The 14602-nt window shown below is 34.6% G+C and overlaps 2 protein-coding genes and 1 long non-coding RNA gene across 3 annotated transcripts; all 3 read left to right on the plus strand.

Annotated features, from left to right (window-relative positions):
* Window positions 1-40: 40 nt before the first annotated feature.
* On the plus strand, window positions 41-1207 carry LOC148274212 (uncharacterized). The gene is made up of 2 exons (XR_015824355.1): window positions 41-408; window positions 740-1207. It is a non-coding gene; the product is annotated as an uncharacterized LOC148274212 (long non-coding RNA).
* A 1620-nt stretch (window positions 1208-2827) lies between these two features.
* Tbca (Tubulin binding cofactor A) lies at window positions 2828-5439 on the plus strand. Its single transcript, XM_088237446.1, has 2 exons — window positions 2828-3370; window positions 4653-5439. Exons 1-2 carry the CDS (start codon window positions 3162-3164, stop codon window positions 4786-4788), a joined length of 345 nt encoding a protein of 114 aa, XP_088093572.1. The 5' UTR covers window positions 2828-3161; the 3' UTR covers window positions 4789-5439.
* On the plus strand, window positions 4914-12956 carry LOC148274214 (uncharacterized). Its single transcript, XM_088237445.1, has 3 exons — window positions 4914-5468; window positions 7490-7676; window positions 12706-12956. The coding sequence occupies exons 1-3, from the start codon at window positions 4914-4916 to the stop codon at window positions 12747-12749; spliced, it is 786 nt and encodes a 261-aa protein (XP_088093571.1). The 3' UTR covers window positions 12750-12956.
* Window positions 12957-14602: the final 1646 nt, after the last annotated feature.

Raw genomic sequence — 14602 nt, forward strand, 5'->3', positions numbered from 1 at the left:
GTCTATGTCAGTATGCGTCTGTCATTCTGCGTTGCACCACGGCCACACAGGAAAATATCTTGATGATATAATCATCATCAGATAGGTACTCCCACATTTGGAGATTTTTTTACATCGAGTTATGACCCCCTTATCACGGGGGAGTAAAATAATAATATGTAAAAAAAAATATGTCTTTATGGGGTTGTTTCGGGTATTGAGATAGAGTGGTGGCGAGAGAAAATTTAAGATGAGACTTGATCATCTCGGAGGCTGTGAAAAATCAAGTTCCGCGTTCGCACGTATGAATAGACGGAAGCTGTCCGTCTCTCCGCTAACTGAGAGAAAGCGAGAACATCCGCCGAACGGAAACTTGAGATGAATTTGGAAGATCGCGTCTTCCTGGTGCCTCATCGGATATGTAGAATAGTAAGTTCCTTCGCCATGTGTTCCTACTTTTATTCCTCATCATGATAATATAATCCTAATTAAAACTAAATGAATTTAAAGCCCAAAAGAAAATAATAAAAACTTAAATCTAATCTGAAAACGAGTAAATTGGAAGATAATTTAAAAAGCATGAATGTTTTATGTACTTATGTTTATTAAACTAAAACATGGAAATAATCTTAGAACCAGTTACAAACATGAGACAAAGAAAAATACTTACAGATCTAGGTCCTTAACTAATGCAGTTCGTAGTTATCACTCTTCACTAATATCTTAATTCTAACGCAATGGTTGTTTCACTTATGTGGAGAGATGATGGATGGTGGTCCGGATGCTGTGTTCGGACAAACACATGCTGGGCGATGTCCTGGGCGGAAATCTGCCATGGATAGAGCCTTGGGCGGCTCTCGGGATTCGGTCCCGTGGCGATGGTGAAGGCGACAGCCAGCTGGAAGACTGGCCGGCCGTGGGCTGGGCACACGCGCTGGCGGTGCAGGAAACTGGCGTTCCTTTGGAGAACGATGGATGTCCTGGATGTGGAGGGACCTTCGCGGCTGGAAGGCGGCCTCCGATGACCCTCGTGAAGTAGTCGGATTCCACGAGGTTTGCTACGTAGCACTGGCTACCCGTACACTTACTTCACTTCAACTTCCACGACTCTCGACATTGTATCGTCTCCGCGATCGACGGTACGATCGCGTCGACCCAACTCACTCTCCCGACTGTCGACCGACTCTTGGTCAACTCTTATTCGTGGCTCTTTTCCGACTCGTCTCGTTCCGACTGTTTGGGGTGGTTTTATAACTCCCAAATTAGGAGGTCTCTCCTTCTTTCTTTCACTTATTGCCTAAAACTTATTGTCTCTTTTCCACACTTATTAATAAACACCTCGTCATATTTAAAATTAAAATACTATGTTCTGCATATTGTTTCTTATAAAACTAAAATATAATTAACTAAGATTAGAATGTATATAATATTAAATACGTTAAAACTAATTAATAAAAAAATAAACATAAACTAAACATGGAAAACTAAATTATTAAACTAACTTATACCTATGAAGATTAGAAATTAATCAAGAAATTATAATTTAAAAATGATCCGCTTCTTGGTGTAGTGGTTGGTGCGTTCGCCTACCATATTTGAGGTCCTTGGTTCGATTCCTGGCAAGGTGGATGTAAAATACCTTCATACATATTATAAAATAGTCGCTGATACGTTGCGATTGGCGCACTGGTGCAGTGCCTTATGTACCACGGGCGTGGATTAGAAAATGATGGCGCAAAAGTTAATTAGAGTTTAAAGTTAATATGTGGCAAGTTGGAATAATCGGCGCGCGTACAAATGAAGATGTATGAAATTTGAAGAAGAAAGGTTTGTATGTATTACAGAGGAATCAATTATGCATTTTATTTTGTTATGTTGATATAAGTTTTTAAAACACAAATATTATTTTGATGGCCATCGATTTGCGAATTATTATTAAAAAAGGTAATGTTTTCCCCAGCGGAAAACATGGGTCAATATTTATTGTTAGAGTTATTATTTTCAATAGAAAGGGTTTTGAAATTCCGGGTAATTTGCCGCTCGGTCATTTGAATTTAACCCGAGGTCGTAATTGACATTAACAATGGACGAAATATTTGTGGGTACCTAGTAACGGCTCTGGTAAATGGGGATTTATTTTAATGTATTTATTTGTAAAGTCGGTCATTAAAATGGGGTTCTTTTTGGAATCGGCTAGCATGAACTAATAGGTTATATTTAAATGAATTATTGCTGAGAAACCCCAGATAAGAAAAAACGAAAGAATGTATTGGAAAGTTATATTTAAATTCATATTGAAATATTCTAAACTATCGCCGCGTTTTTTCCCAATACAAACAAGGTTGATTTTATAATCTAAAACAAAAATGCCTGCTTATTTTTACGGGGATAAAAGATTTTAATTCCTGAATATTTTAAACAGGTATGTTTAGCTCGTATCACCCTTAGCCTGTTAGGGCGATTCGAGAGAGAATAGAGAGTAGATATCATGTATTTTCAAAGTATTAACTTTGCGGTCCATAACCACATACCGATTTTTTATGTTTACCGGTTTCAACTAACGGGGATGTCTCGAAACCAGTAGACTTACATACTAATATTTACTAACATTACTTAATAGGATAGACGTTTGCCTACTTGGATACCTTCGTGTGGATCCATTTACGGTCTCACTCAAATATTCTGTTACCACACTTTTTTACCCGTTGTGAGGGTTCTAAAGGCCTCACAGGAAAGAAAAAACTATGACCATAGACAAAATATTTACAAGTCTATGATCGTAGACATAAGCTACATATTCTATAATCTATGAATATGATTCTGAATTCTGAGAATTCTGAATTCGAGCAATTCGAGGGATTCGAGGAGCAATGAGAACGAACGAGTTCCAGTTTTCGCGATTTTATTTTACTAATATTTGTAATTTTTATTTTTAATAGTCTCACTGTTTTGTTAATAACTCTGCATTGTATAATTTTTGGAGTTTACTAATGGTTACTAAAACCTTTGCTCAACCTTCCATAAAATAAAGGGTATAAGAAAAGACAAATGTGTCACGGGCGTGCATTGCGGCCTAACGGTGTTTAATGTGATTTTAACTTTTACTATATTTACAATCGGAATATCAGCAGCAGATTTAGATTTGTACCGAGGTTAAAAATTTAAAGTGACACCTCGTAATAATGGCCGATCCGCGTATTCGTCAAATAAAAATCAAAACCGGTATAGTAAAAAGACTAACTAAAGAAAAAACCGTCTACGAAAAAGAAGCGGACCAACAAAAAACCAGGATTCAAAAGTTTAAAGATGAAGGAAAAGATGAATATGATATCAGAAAGCAGGAAGAAGTTCTGCAGGAGGCATTAATGATGGTACCTGATTGCGTTCGAAGGTTAGTTTTATGTCAAATAAATAGACATGTTATTCCCTTACCAGCCGCATTGGATATTTAGAAAATATTGCATTGCCCTCAACAATTGGAAATAGATAGCAAATCACGATACACAAGTAAACATTTGTGTGAGAGATGCATTATTTCATAATTTATACTTTTTAATGACCGTCAGTGTTACTGGATGTGAAGGAGGTAGTGTTTAATTTTAATGAATGACCTCTGACATTGCTGTTTATATTCACTTACCCCCCAGTGAACTTAAACCGAGCTCTCTTAAGTGGTTGTCATAATATGCTTTATTCCTTAGAGAAACTACCATTTTAGTTGCCCTTCTCTGGACTTTCTCCCAACAACTCTATGTTTTTCTTAAATAGGGACTCCAGATTTGGTATGTATATTTATATATTTTAAGGAACAAGTCGTGGGTAATGTGAGATCATGTTTTCCTTGTTAGATTTAGAAGGGAATTGATACGTTTAACAATTTCAATAAATGTGATTCCCATTTAAGTTGATTCTAAACGAAAATATGAAACTAATTATTCACAGATGGCGCTTTTATCATTTTTTTATTGAAAAATGTCATTTCTACGTTTATTTTCAATGGAAATTTTACAAAACTTGGTTTGCGGAAACTTTACACTATATTGATTGTAACAAATACCATAACAATATAATGTAGGTCCTTTTTACAAAATGGTGTATAAAACAAAAAAAAAGTTTTTTAAAAAAAGATAAGAGAATGCTCTGATCCACTGAAAAATTAAATTAAGGCCATCTTGGATTTACTGGTGGTTTATTATTGGGTTGGTGAATAACTTTGTAATGTCAGCAAAGAAGGATGTGGGTGACCGAATTAGTTCCCTCAAATATAGATAATGAAATCATGTCAATGACTGATCCCTGAGGCAAGAGCGTCTTTAGAGATCCTCCCCAACTCTCACTCGAAATGTTATATTTGTTAAGAAATCCTCGATCCAACATGAAAGCTTTCCAAGGACACCAAAATGTTCCAATTTGGACACATGTCGTTTTATTGGTACTCGATCAAAATCTTTCTCGTAATCTAGGTATATGACATCTTTAGGATGACGTTCGTTCCACTCTTGAGTCACATCTGATCACAAGAAAAGTCCATCTTAGAGAAAGAAGGCAATTATCCATATATTTAAATGCATGGACTTACACTTTTAACGTGTCTAATTATAAATTATTGGAAACGACTGACGGATTCAGAGATTTTATATTTTAAAAATATGATTTTTGTATGCATTTTACAGGTTATTGAAAGCTCACGGTGAATTGAAATCAATTTTGGATTCTGAACAAGATCTTAAAGAAACAGGTGATTACATAGCCGCTCTTCAAGTTCTGGTTGATGCAGAGCAACAACTCCCTGACGCCCAAACCGCATGATATCGCTTTACTGCCGTTTAATATTTCAAAGCTTGTGTTAAAATAATATTGTGCTATAATCCTTTAACAGACATTTATTATATGTATATTGTAACATTCTATGTGTAATCAGCAAAACTGATAAAATGGCATTCCATTATGATAGTAATTCCTGTGGGGTCTGGCTCACAAATTCCCAGGCCAACAACAATGGTGCTTTTACTAACAATTGTGAGATCTCCATGGAAATGTTAAAAGATCAAGATAGAAGATTTGTCGAGAATTGGCTCTGCAAATCCCGAATTAAAACTAATCTAAATAATGAAAAGAATCCTAGCATACTTGAGTTACGTTTGTCTCTGTCTAAAATCTCTGAACTCTGTAATAATATCAAGCGGCTGGAAGAAGAAATGAGACAAAATGTCTCTGTGTTATCCAACGAAGACTGGAATTCGAGATTAGCGCTGATGAATAATTGGAAAAATGAAATTGCCATTGCTCGAGCGGGGAAGGATGAACGATCGTATGAAATATTGAAGAAGAAACTGTCCAAAAGGCTTGGTAAACGCGCCAGATTGAAGCGGCGCAAAGAAAATCTTAAACTCCAGAAAGTTCAGCAGGAAGCTATGAAGAGTGAAAAAGTTAAGGAAATTGATGAATGGCTTTTCAAAATGAAAGAAGAAATTGACAACAAAAAAAAGGTATTTTCATAAAATATATAAGTTTGATGGCTATGCCCGTGTCTGGGCGGATGAAGAATACATTCTGTGTGTAAAATAGAACCAGAATCTTGGACGAGTTATAAATACTGTTTATAGCACAATTTTTTTAAGGACAGTCGCCTGAATGTTCTACATAGAGTGTCCACAAAATGTAGATTTTAGTTCCATAAACTGATTATTCATAGGAAAATATTGGACAGCTTGTATAAGTAAAACATATTTTACGTTAATTTATGGCATATTATAAATAACTAAAACTTTAGTTATATATAATTTCGATAAATTTAAAAAAAAATTAAGTGTTACAGCAAAAATGTTTACATCTCTATCAATAATTAACTATTTAATTGAATTGTTCTGAGTTAGAATTCAATAAATAATATATTTTGTAGCCGCTCAAAGTCATACTACTGTTCTAAGAAAAATTATAGCAATAATGAGTGGACTTCCACAAACAAATGCATACGAAGTGTGTTCAGAAAATAATGGTAATTTTTAAATTTCGCGGGTTTGATTGTCAATTTTTTTATATTTTTATGTTGGTAAACATGTCCCTGAAGTATGCTAAAATTTTCAGCTGTCTTCATTGTTTACTTTGTCTGGCAGCCGCTGAGGTGAGACGTGTTTTTTGAGTTTGGCGATTTTCGTTTGTTAAAAAATGAATCAAAGAATTTGTATCAAATTTTGTGTTTTGAGAAATGTTAACAAAGGCCCATGGTGAGTCTGCTATGAGTAAAACAAGAGTTTACGAGTGGTATAAGTGTTTCCAAAGTGGCCATGCAGACGTTGAAGATGACGAACGACCCGGACGCCCCAGCACATCAACAACTGGTGAAAATGTGGAAAAAGTGAATAAATGGTTATGAACGATCGCCGAATCACGATTAGAGAAATCGCTGATGATGTTGGCATATCAATTGGCTCATGCCATGAAATTTTTTCAAATGTGTTGGGTATGAAACGCGTGGTAGCAAAATTTGTTCAAAAATTGTTGAATTTTGAATAAAAACAGCGGCGAATGGATGTTGCTCAGGTGTCATTAAATAAAGTCAATGACGATGCAGAATTACTGAAACGTGTTATAACAGGTGATGAAACATGGGTTTACGGATATGACGTCGAAACTAAGGCTCAATCGTCCCAGTGGAGGCATTCTGGATCGGCAAGACCGAAAAAGGCTCGACAAGTGCGGTCAAACGTGAAGGTGATGCTCACTGTGTTCTTCGATTTGAATGGCATGGTGCGTCATAAATTCTTGCCACGAGGTAAAACCGTTAATAAGGAGTACTACCTACAAGTTCAACGCCGTTTGCGTGAAGCAATATGAAAAAAACACCCGAATTTGTGGCAAAACAATTCATGGCTTTTGCACCATGATAATGCACCTGCTCACACTTCATTTCTGGTTTGTGAGTTTTTGGCCAAAAACAATACCTAAACGATGCCCCAGCCTCCATATTTGCCAGACATGGCTCCGTGTGATTTTTTCCTATTTCCAAAAATAAAGGGAACCTTTAAGGGCCGTTGTTTTACAAGCATAGATGACATCAAAAGCGCATCGCTGAAAGAGCTACAGGCTATCCTAGAGATCCAGTTTAAGAAGTGTTTCGAGGATTGGAAGAAGCGCTGGCACAAGTGTATAATATCTAATGGGGACTATTTTGAAGGTGACGATATTGATGTAGAGAAACAAAAAAAAAAAATTTCAAAAAATTTAAATTCCCTTTATTTTCTGAACACACCTCGTACATATTACTTTAAATATCCGCTTAATTACACCTCAGTCTGCCTTGTAGTCATTATGGCCAGGGCTTTTGCTTACCACGCAAAAGATCTCAGGTTTGATTCCCGACATGGTTGACATTAAGTATTTACTTACTAAGGCGCTTCTGCACTAGAATATTTCATAGTCCCTATGCAACATTGGGTGTGGAAAGTAAATGAATGAATTAAATTAATGAATTACCTACCTGCTCTACATGATAATAATTATTTAAAAGGAAGAAGAGCTCAAGATAGTAACTGAAAATGTACTGAGAGATGTTACAAAACGCCAAGCAGATTCACGAAAATTTTTGGCATTGTTTGAAGCTCTAAAGAAATTAAGAGATGCAAGAGCAAAATCAGCTCTTGGCCGCGGTGAAAAACTTAGCCAAATCCACATGGACAAATTTGCTGCATCCATTGGTAAACATTTTGTTTAAATATATTGTACTCATTAAAAATGTTATGTTTAAATTGTACTCAAATCCAGTGAAACTCAAATTATCTGGATTAATGAATACCAGACGTTATCCGGATATGCAGAAATCTGGATAATTAGATTATGTTTTTAAAAAAATGCAAAATTTACTCTAAGATCACTTTTTTATTGCTTTTGAAATAATACAGTGAATCGGAATCACATTAAAAACTTACTTAAACACATACTTTTTTCTACAAAATACACAGGTTACCCTGAAGATGGCTACTACAATGGTAGCCGAAACCTCAGAACAGGCTGCCAGTACCTTTTTTTATTTGTTATTGTAACATCTGCTTTATTTTTTATTTCCTGATAACGATCTGGTTATTTGGCAATTTAGATGACTGGGGTTCTACTTTATGTATATTGAAGCTGAGAAAAAATTGTTTTTATTTTATTTGTCTAGTCGATTTTTAATCACAGTAGTCGAAATTGCATCGACAACTTCCAAAGATCAAGAACTGTTTCCACGGGTTAGGTGTGACAAATGTTGCGCTTAACTTGGTTATTGAAAGAGCTCTGTAGATGTCACTTATTGTTTATAGTGGACATCGGTCTTAATGTCTGCAAACACAATATATACTGTACAATACGTATTGTTGTGAGGATTTTGTAGGTCCCTTTGTCTCGTCGTCATTCCTTATCATTGCATATTATATTATTTAAAGCATCAATTGTGCGGTCAAACATTTCAATAAATGTTGGTATAACCACTTGCCGACTTTTCTATGTCTACCGATTTTGAGATGTACCCAGTAGCGTGCCTAGGGTTTACGAGTAAGGCAAGCCCATATATATATTTTTAATTCACATGTGGTGTAATTCCCTGACGGCCTCATAGTATAGTGGTCAGCGCATTTGCCTACCATGCAAAAGGTCTCGGGTTCGATTCCCGACATGGTTGATTTGAAATATTTATTTAAAAAGGTGTTTTTACACTAGAATGTGTCATAGTCCCTGGACTGGTACTTTAAGCGTAATACTGATCATCTTACCTTCATGTAGCAAAAAATATTAAGATATACTGCGATTGCAGTGCTCTATGTACCATTAGGTGCGGAAAAGGAATGATGATGAATTCACTTGTGTGAAAACATGATGTATGCTTTCTTCACTACAGTTGTACAGTCTACAAAGCATCCAAAAGGTATATTATGACGAATAACAATATTTTATGAAAATATGCATAGGATAATCTTTCTGAGTTCGTTTAAATAAACGAAATAAAAAAAACACAATATTATTTTATATAAAGTAATTCCTCAGATATCAACCATTACCAATAAGTAACATTAATAAAATATAGCATGCGTAGAGTTGAATAATAGTCATCGGAACCCATAGATAGATAAATATAAATTATAATTGATATAGAATATTGGAAAAGGAAAAGGATAGTAGATAGGCAAATAGAAAAGAAACGTCGGCCATCTCCGAATTCTTTTTATATATGACGTTTGCACAAAATGAAGTAAATTATCATAAATCTGAACCAGTACGGGTCTTTAATCAATGAAGATAAAAATAACCGTTTAAAATAATCAAATTCCGTAAAAAAGAGCATAATTAACAATCGTAAAGTTTGTTCGATACGAAATACAAGAGACGCTCTCTGCCAACTTTACCTTAAAGAAGCTGGCTTCAGATTCCCATATAAAACTCAACATATACAGACAAACATTTTATGAGTTTACTGTTTGTTTACATGCGAATTGCACCGTGAAATAAGCCCCATAAGAACCCCACGTGCGTGAGCAAGATAAGAAGACATAGTGTCGTTCGCGCACACGGATTTCATACGGTTCGGATCTCGGGACGCGTACAGTACCAAAGTCGAACAGATCTCTGATTCTCATTTGGCGCGAAATTTAAACAACGAAATGAATTATTTTGAAGCGTTTGGTCCAGATTTGGTAATTTTGAAATAAAATTAATAGGCAAGCCCGGCTTATGGGCTTCTATGGAAATACCGCCACTGGATGTACCCATCTCTAAAAATGTAAAACCAACGTGCCATTAGCATATTAATACATATACATGCCCTGACCCTTCAAAAATTATGACAATTAACTCATGCCCAATGTGTATTCAGTCATTCTTCAACCGCCAGCCAGGTGTGACGTTTAGAATCGAAACAAAAATACCTACTTGTGTCATGAAAACGTGTATAAACCTTTCGGATAAACATTATAAGAAGAATAGTGTAACTTTTCATTGGTAAATATTTGTTCACGAGTGATTAGCAAAGCTTAAAACAATTAGTATTCAAAAAAAAAAATATTTTTTGTAAATGTCAAACTACGCATTGGTTTTGGGAAGAAGAGAAGAGTACGAATTTACTAGGTATATGGTTACCATTACAACATTGTTTAAATGGATTGAAGCCTTTCTAATGTGAAATAATGGTTGTATGTATTATTTATATGTACGATTTTAACTCCTATAACACGTTTTTAGCAAAGCTTGAAAGTATTTGGAATTTTGCTCTCAATAAGTACAATGAAGAGAAAAAAATAGGTTCGATGCTTATAAATGAAAATATAAGTACAGAAATTCCAGAATCAGCAAGGAATGCTCAAAGCTCTATCGCACTGTGGAAGAAAATATTGTTTGGAGGATCAAATAATATGCCGCAGCGTGACTTTTTTGGAAATATTGAGAAATTTGTATGCGTAAGGTAAATATGAATAAACATCGATAATTTATTTTTGTCTTTAGTTAATTTTGATTGTTTATTTATGTAATAAACGCCCAGAGGGCTCTTACAATATACAGTTAAAAGTACACAAAGCATTATAGAAAATAAAATCATAACTATTACATTAAACATGTAATTCATTCTAAAAAAAAAGAAAGAAAAAGCAAATAAAGTGAAGATGAGTAGAGAAACACATTAAAAAGAGGAGAATTGAGGGGGTGGCCATTCGATGGATATGATAGCTGATTTGATTGCAGCAGGAGTGGTGTGGAGCAAGTCCAACAGCTCAGCATAATTATTAGCAGTTCTGTGAATGCTCACTAGGGGAGGGAAGAATGGTGGGTAAAGTTTGTCCTATGGTATTCACACTGGAGCATGTGTTGGAGTCTCTTGGTCCTTGTGGGTACACAAAAGTTTATTGAATGCTTATTACTTCAGTAGTAGTTAAATTAAATTTATTTTCTTTGATTTTTTCCATGCCAGGCGGAATGTATTAAGTGTTAAAAATGAACACCAAAAGTATAACAAGGTGGTAAATATTATACGTCATTTGAAATAAAATTTTCTGCTCTACAATGTATTGTGTTTGTTTTTATCTTATATATATTATTTTATTTGATTACAGGCCTTTAAAATGGAATGTCAAGTAGACGAAAGTGAGCATTTTCGATACCTCCTTCTGTTTGCGTTCAATTGAGTGACTAATTAACGAGTACATTATTGAGTAATCTGTAGCATTTTTTTTTGTTGTCTCTTGTTTTCTTTATTTTGAAAAAACGGATGCAACCTTTGTCAACACCAACAAATTAGTCAATAATGTATTCTCTTTCATTTTCATACCATCTTCACCGTAAACTGCACAAATATTGCGAGCGTCTTTGGCAGCTGTATTTTCTTGATTGGACGCGAACAGAAGGAAGTGTCAAAAATGCTCACTTTCGTCTACTTAACATTCCATTTTAAAGACTTGTAATCAAATAAAATAATATATGTAACGTAAAACCAAACACAATATCTTAGAGAGCAAATTTTTTTTTTTATGATTTATAACCTTTACTATTTTGTTTTACTTTTGGTTCTCATTTTTAAATTAGGAAAAAACAGGCACAACCTATGTCGTGGGTATACTGGCAAAAAACTTTAACTCTAAAATCCGTTTTGAGAATTCAAGCATTTAAGTTTTGTTCCGATTTTACTCTTTTACATCTTATTTAAATTTAGTAAGATGTTAAGTGCTCATTTAAGAACATGTATTTAATTTTTCTGTTTCTTAATTTAATATCAAGTAAACATTAACTTATTTAAAGCTTTTAGCCTAAATAAAATGCCCGGTATACGACGTAACCTTGAATTTATTTTTAAAACTACAGATCTATGAAATTTAATATGATTTAGTGTATTTTGCCATTTTGTAGAGCGTTAAAAACTTTACAAAACTGTATCATTAAGTCAAATCCGCATATTTTCGAGTTAATGTTTTTTAACATATTACAACAGAGATAAAGAACATTAAGAGAAGGTTATTTAGAAGTCTAGGCATCTACAGGGCTTATGACCTGTCAATGGCTGGTTTAAGTGGCCACTTTACACACTGTGTAACATTCACCATTCTGCCTATATTTGAACATCTATATTCCTCCAATTCTTTCATCTGTTGATGTTTGTGAAGTTAAAGAGCTGAAACCTTTATTTATGCGGATGAGATTCATATAATTGAATTATTTCACCTACATACTAGGCAACGCCTGAAAATGTTATTTTTTCAATTTCTATACTTCTTCATGGACCAGGTAATTTATCAACAATATTTTGAGTTTGTCCAAATTTTTGTAGACAAGGACTGGATTCAACTCCCTGGGGAGCTGTTTATATTAACATATTACAACAGAGATAAAGAACATTTAAGAGAAGGATGTTCTTTATCTCTGTTGTAATATGTTAATATAAACAGCTCCCCAGGGAGTTGAATCCAGACCTTGTCTACAAAAATTTGGACAAACTCAAAATATTGTTAATGTTTTTTGCCCAGTATACCCAAGATATACCCAATAGAATACAATTTTGTGTGTGAAATAGAAACCAGAACCTTGGACGAGTATTTTCGACTAGCTGCTCTCATGGCATTTAAAGGTGGTTTCACATTGCAATATTTCATTGTTCCTGGACTAGCACCTGAAGCTTATGCTTAACTAAAGATCGAGTTTTGCTGCATTTGGTGTGTTAACGCAGTGCCCAATGCACAAATGGGTAAATTTCTGTAAATATTGTTTCAGGCGGCGTTGGGACCAATTTACTTGTAACGGGAATGAAGGAATGAGTATACCGCTGGGTTGGATCATACCAAAAGAACCACCCAACACAAAATGGGAAAAATATATATCAAAAGACAACTAATATTCCTTTTATTGAAACAACATGCTCTAATTCATTTGGCATACTTCTTGGTTGCATTTAACCATTAAGTTTCTATCTTGATTTTCATTGTAGAATTTTTTTTCACAAATAAATTTGCTATTATTAAAAACATGCATTTTCATTTGAAACAATAAGTGTATTGTAGATTTTTAACCTAAATTAGTATCTAACAAAATCAAAGAAGATTGAGAAGCGAGATTTTCTCAATCTTGGGTAAATATTACATCCTTTTTTTTTATGTATCCACAGAGCTGCATGCTGAAAAACATAGAGTAAAAAGTGGTTATTTCCTGATTAAATTTTTGTTCTAAAGAATAACATAACCTTCTTCCTGTCCCAACTCATTGCCTAGGTAGACTGGGGTCGGCTCTTCTCGTTCTGTAGGATTTGATGGTTGAGGGTAGGAGCTCATCCCAGATAGTGATTAACTAGTTAATAAGTTGCTGTTTAATGCGTATCTATTACATGGCAAATAAGATACAGCACTTGGTTGTGTAGCGCGAGCGTAGCGGCGGTGATGGGTTGAAGAGACTGCACTTGAACTACATGCTAGAACTGAGAGACTTACCGGACTGAACTTTTCTGGACAGGTTGGGCTGACTGGGCGTTGACTGCGCTCTGTGGTCTCTAAAGGCCACGTTCCTTTGTTCTTCATATCTCCATGGTAGGGACGATATAATTGTACTGCAGAACATTGATCTTTCGTTTCGCAGAATGTAATGAATTGAATTCAATAGAAAACACTGACTTGCTTCATCGGTCATCGCCTTATAATTTCAGGTGAAATTATTTAGCACATGTGTGTAATCGATCATGAACTACAAACCCCACAGGCTGTATATTCTGTGTGTCGCTTTTATCTAGGCCGTTTCTTTGCAGAAGTTTTGAGTATCAAGTTATCCAGGAGTTCTTCAGTCTTCTTCTGGATAACTGTTAAGAAAGATCTACAGACATTTACTGTATGGTCTGGTGTGCTCGTACCATCTCTGCTGTCTCCCTTCCAGCTTGCTGTTGATGCCAGTAACACCCAGGCTAATTATATATTTTAGTGATACCACAGTTTTAGTGATGAAGTTGCCTAGTGTAGGAGTTGTACATAGTCCAGCATTCGGAGCCATACATAATCGCAGGTCTAACAATAGTCTAACATACCTTCCCTTTTAGTTTTACAAGCATTTTTGGTCACCGATCTGAATTTCATCCATCCCATACCTTTTCTATGGTCAACTGGATGCCATAAGCATAACCTTTTGTGTAAATATAATTGTAATATTTTTATATATTACAAGTTCACCCAGTCATAATACACATAAACGGATAGTATAAATAAATAAATAATATAGACATTAAAACCACCAATTTAATTACGCCTATTAAATCTTTATTTATTGCTTTCACACATACAAAAACATGACCTACAGGTTTAGTAGAGTTTATACACATAATGTCATATCTTAGCTCGAGTCCTTACAACTTAAGGGATCTTTAAAAGTAATAAAAATACTTATCTTTTATTCATAATTATTATTTTTAAATAAATTTTATTTGAGGTTTATAAAAATAAATGTTTGATAGATAGACCGAGTAATCCATTAATTCAGTGTGCTTAAAGCGAACAATGTTGAAATTAATCATTACCATAAAATTGAAAATTACTAATTGAAAATGACTAACTGAAAATGGAGCATGTTTCATTTGTCAACTATATAGTTTATAATCGCATCTTGTTGAGAATATAATCAGCGCCTCAAATGG

Source organism: Micrasema longulum, unplaced genomic scaffold (genome assembly GCF_059751315.1).
Source record: "Micrasema longulum isolate JH-2025_06_02 unplaced genomic scaffold, ASM5975131v1 h1tg001722l, whole genome shotgun sequence".
NCBI lineage: Eukaryota > Metazoa > Arthropoda > Insecta > Trichoptera > Brachycentridae > Micrasema > Micrasema longulum.

What these genes read in the sequence shown, in the direction of transcription:
- Tbca (XM_088237446.1), top strand. Translation starts at nt 3,162, where the DNA reads ATGGCCGATCCGCGTATTCGTCAAATAAAAATCAAAACCGGTATAGTA. An exon ending in GTACCTGATTGCGTTCGAAG is followed by an intron (nt 3,371 to 4,652) that starts GTTAGTTTTATG and finishes TGCATTTTACAG; the next exon opens with GTTATTGAAAGCTCACGGTG.
- LOC148274214 (XM_088237445.1), top strand. Translation starts at nt 4,914, where the DNA reads ATGGCATTCCATTATGATAGTAATTCCTGTGGGGTCTGGCTCACAAAT. An exon ending in AAATTGACAACAAAAAAAAG is followed by an intron (nt 5,469 to 7,489) that starts GTATTTTCATAA and finishes ATTATTTAAAAG; the next exon opens with GAAGAAGAGCTCAAGATAGT. An exon ending in CAAATTTGCTGCATCCATTG is followed by an intron (nt 7,677 to 12,705) that starts GTAAACATTTTG and finishes ATATTGTTTCAG; the next exon opens with GCGGCGTTGGGACCAATTTA.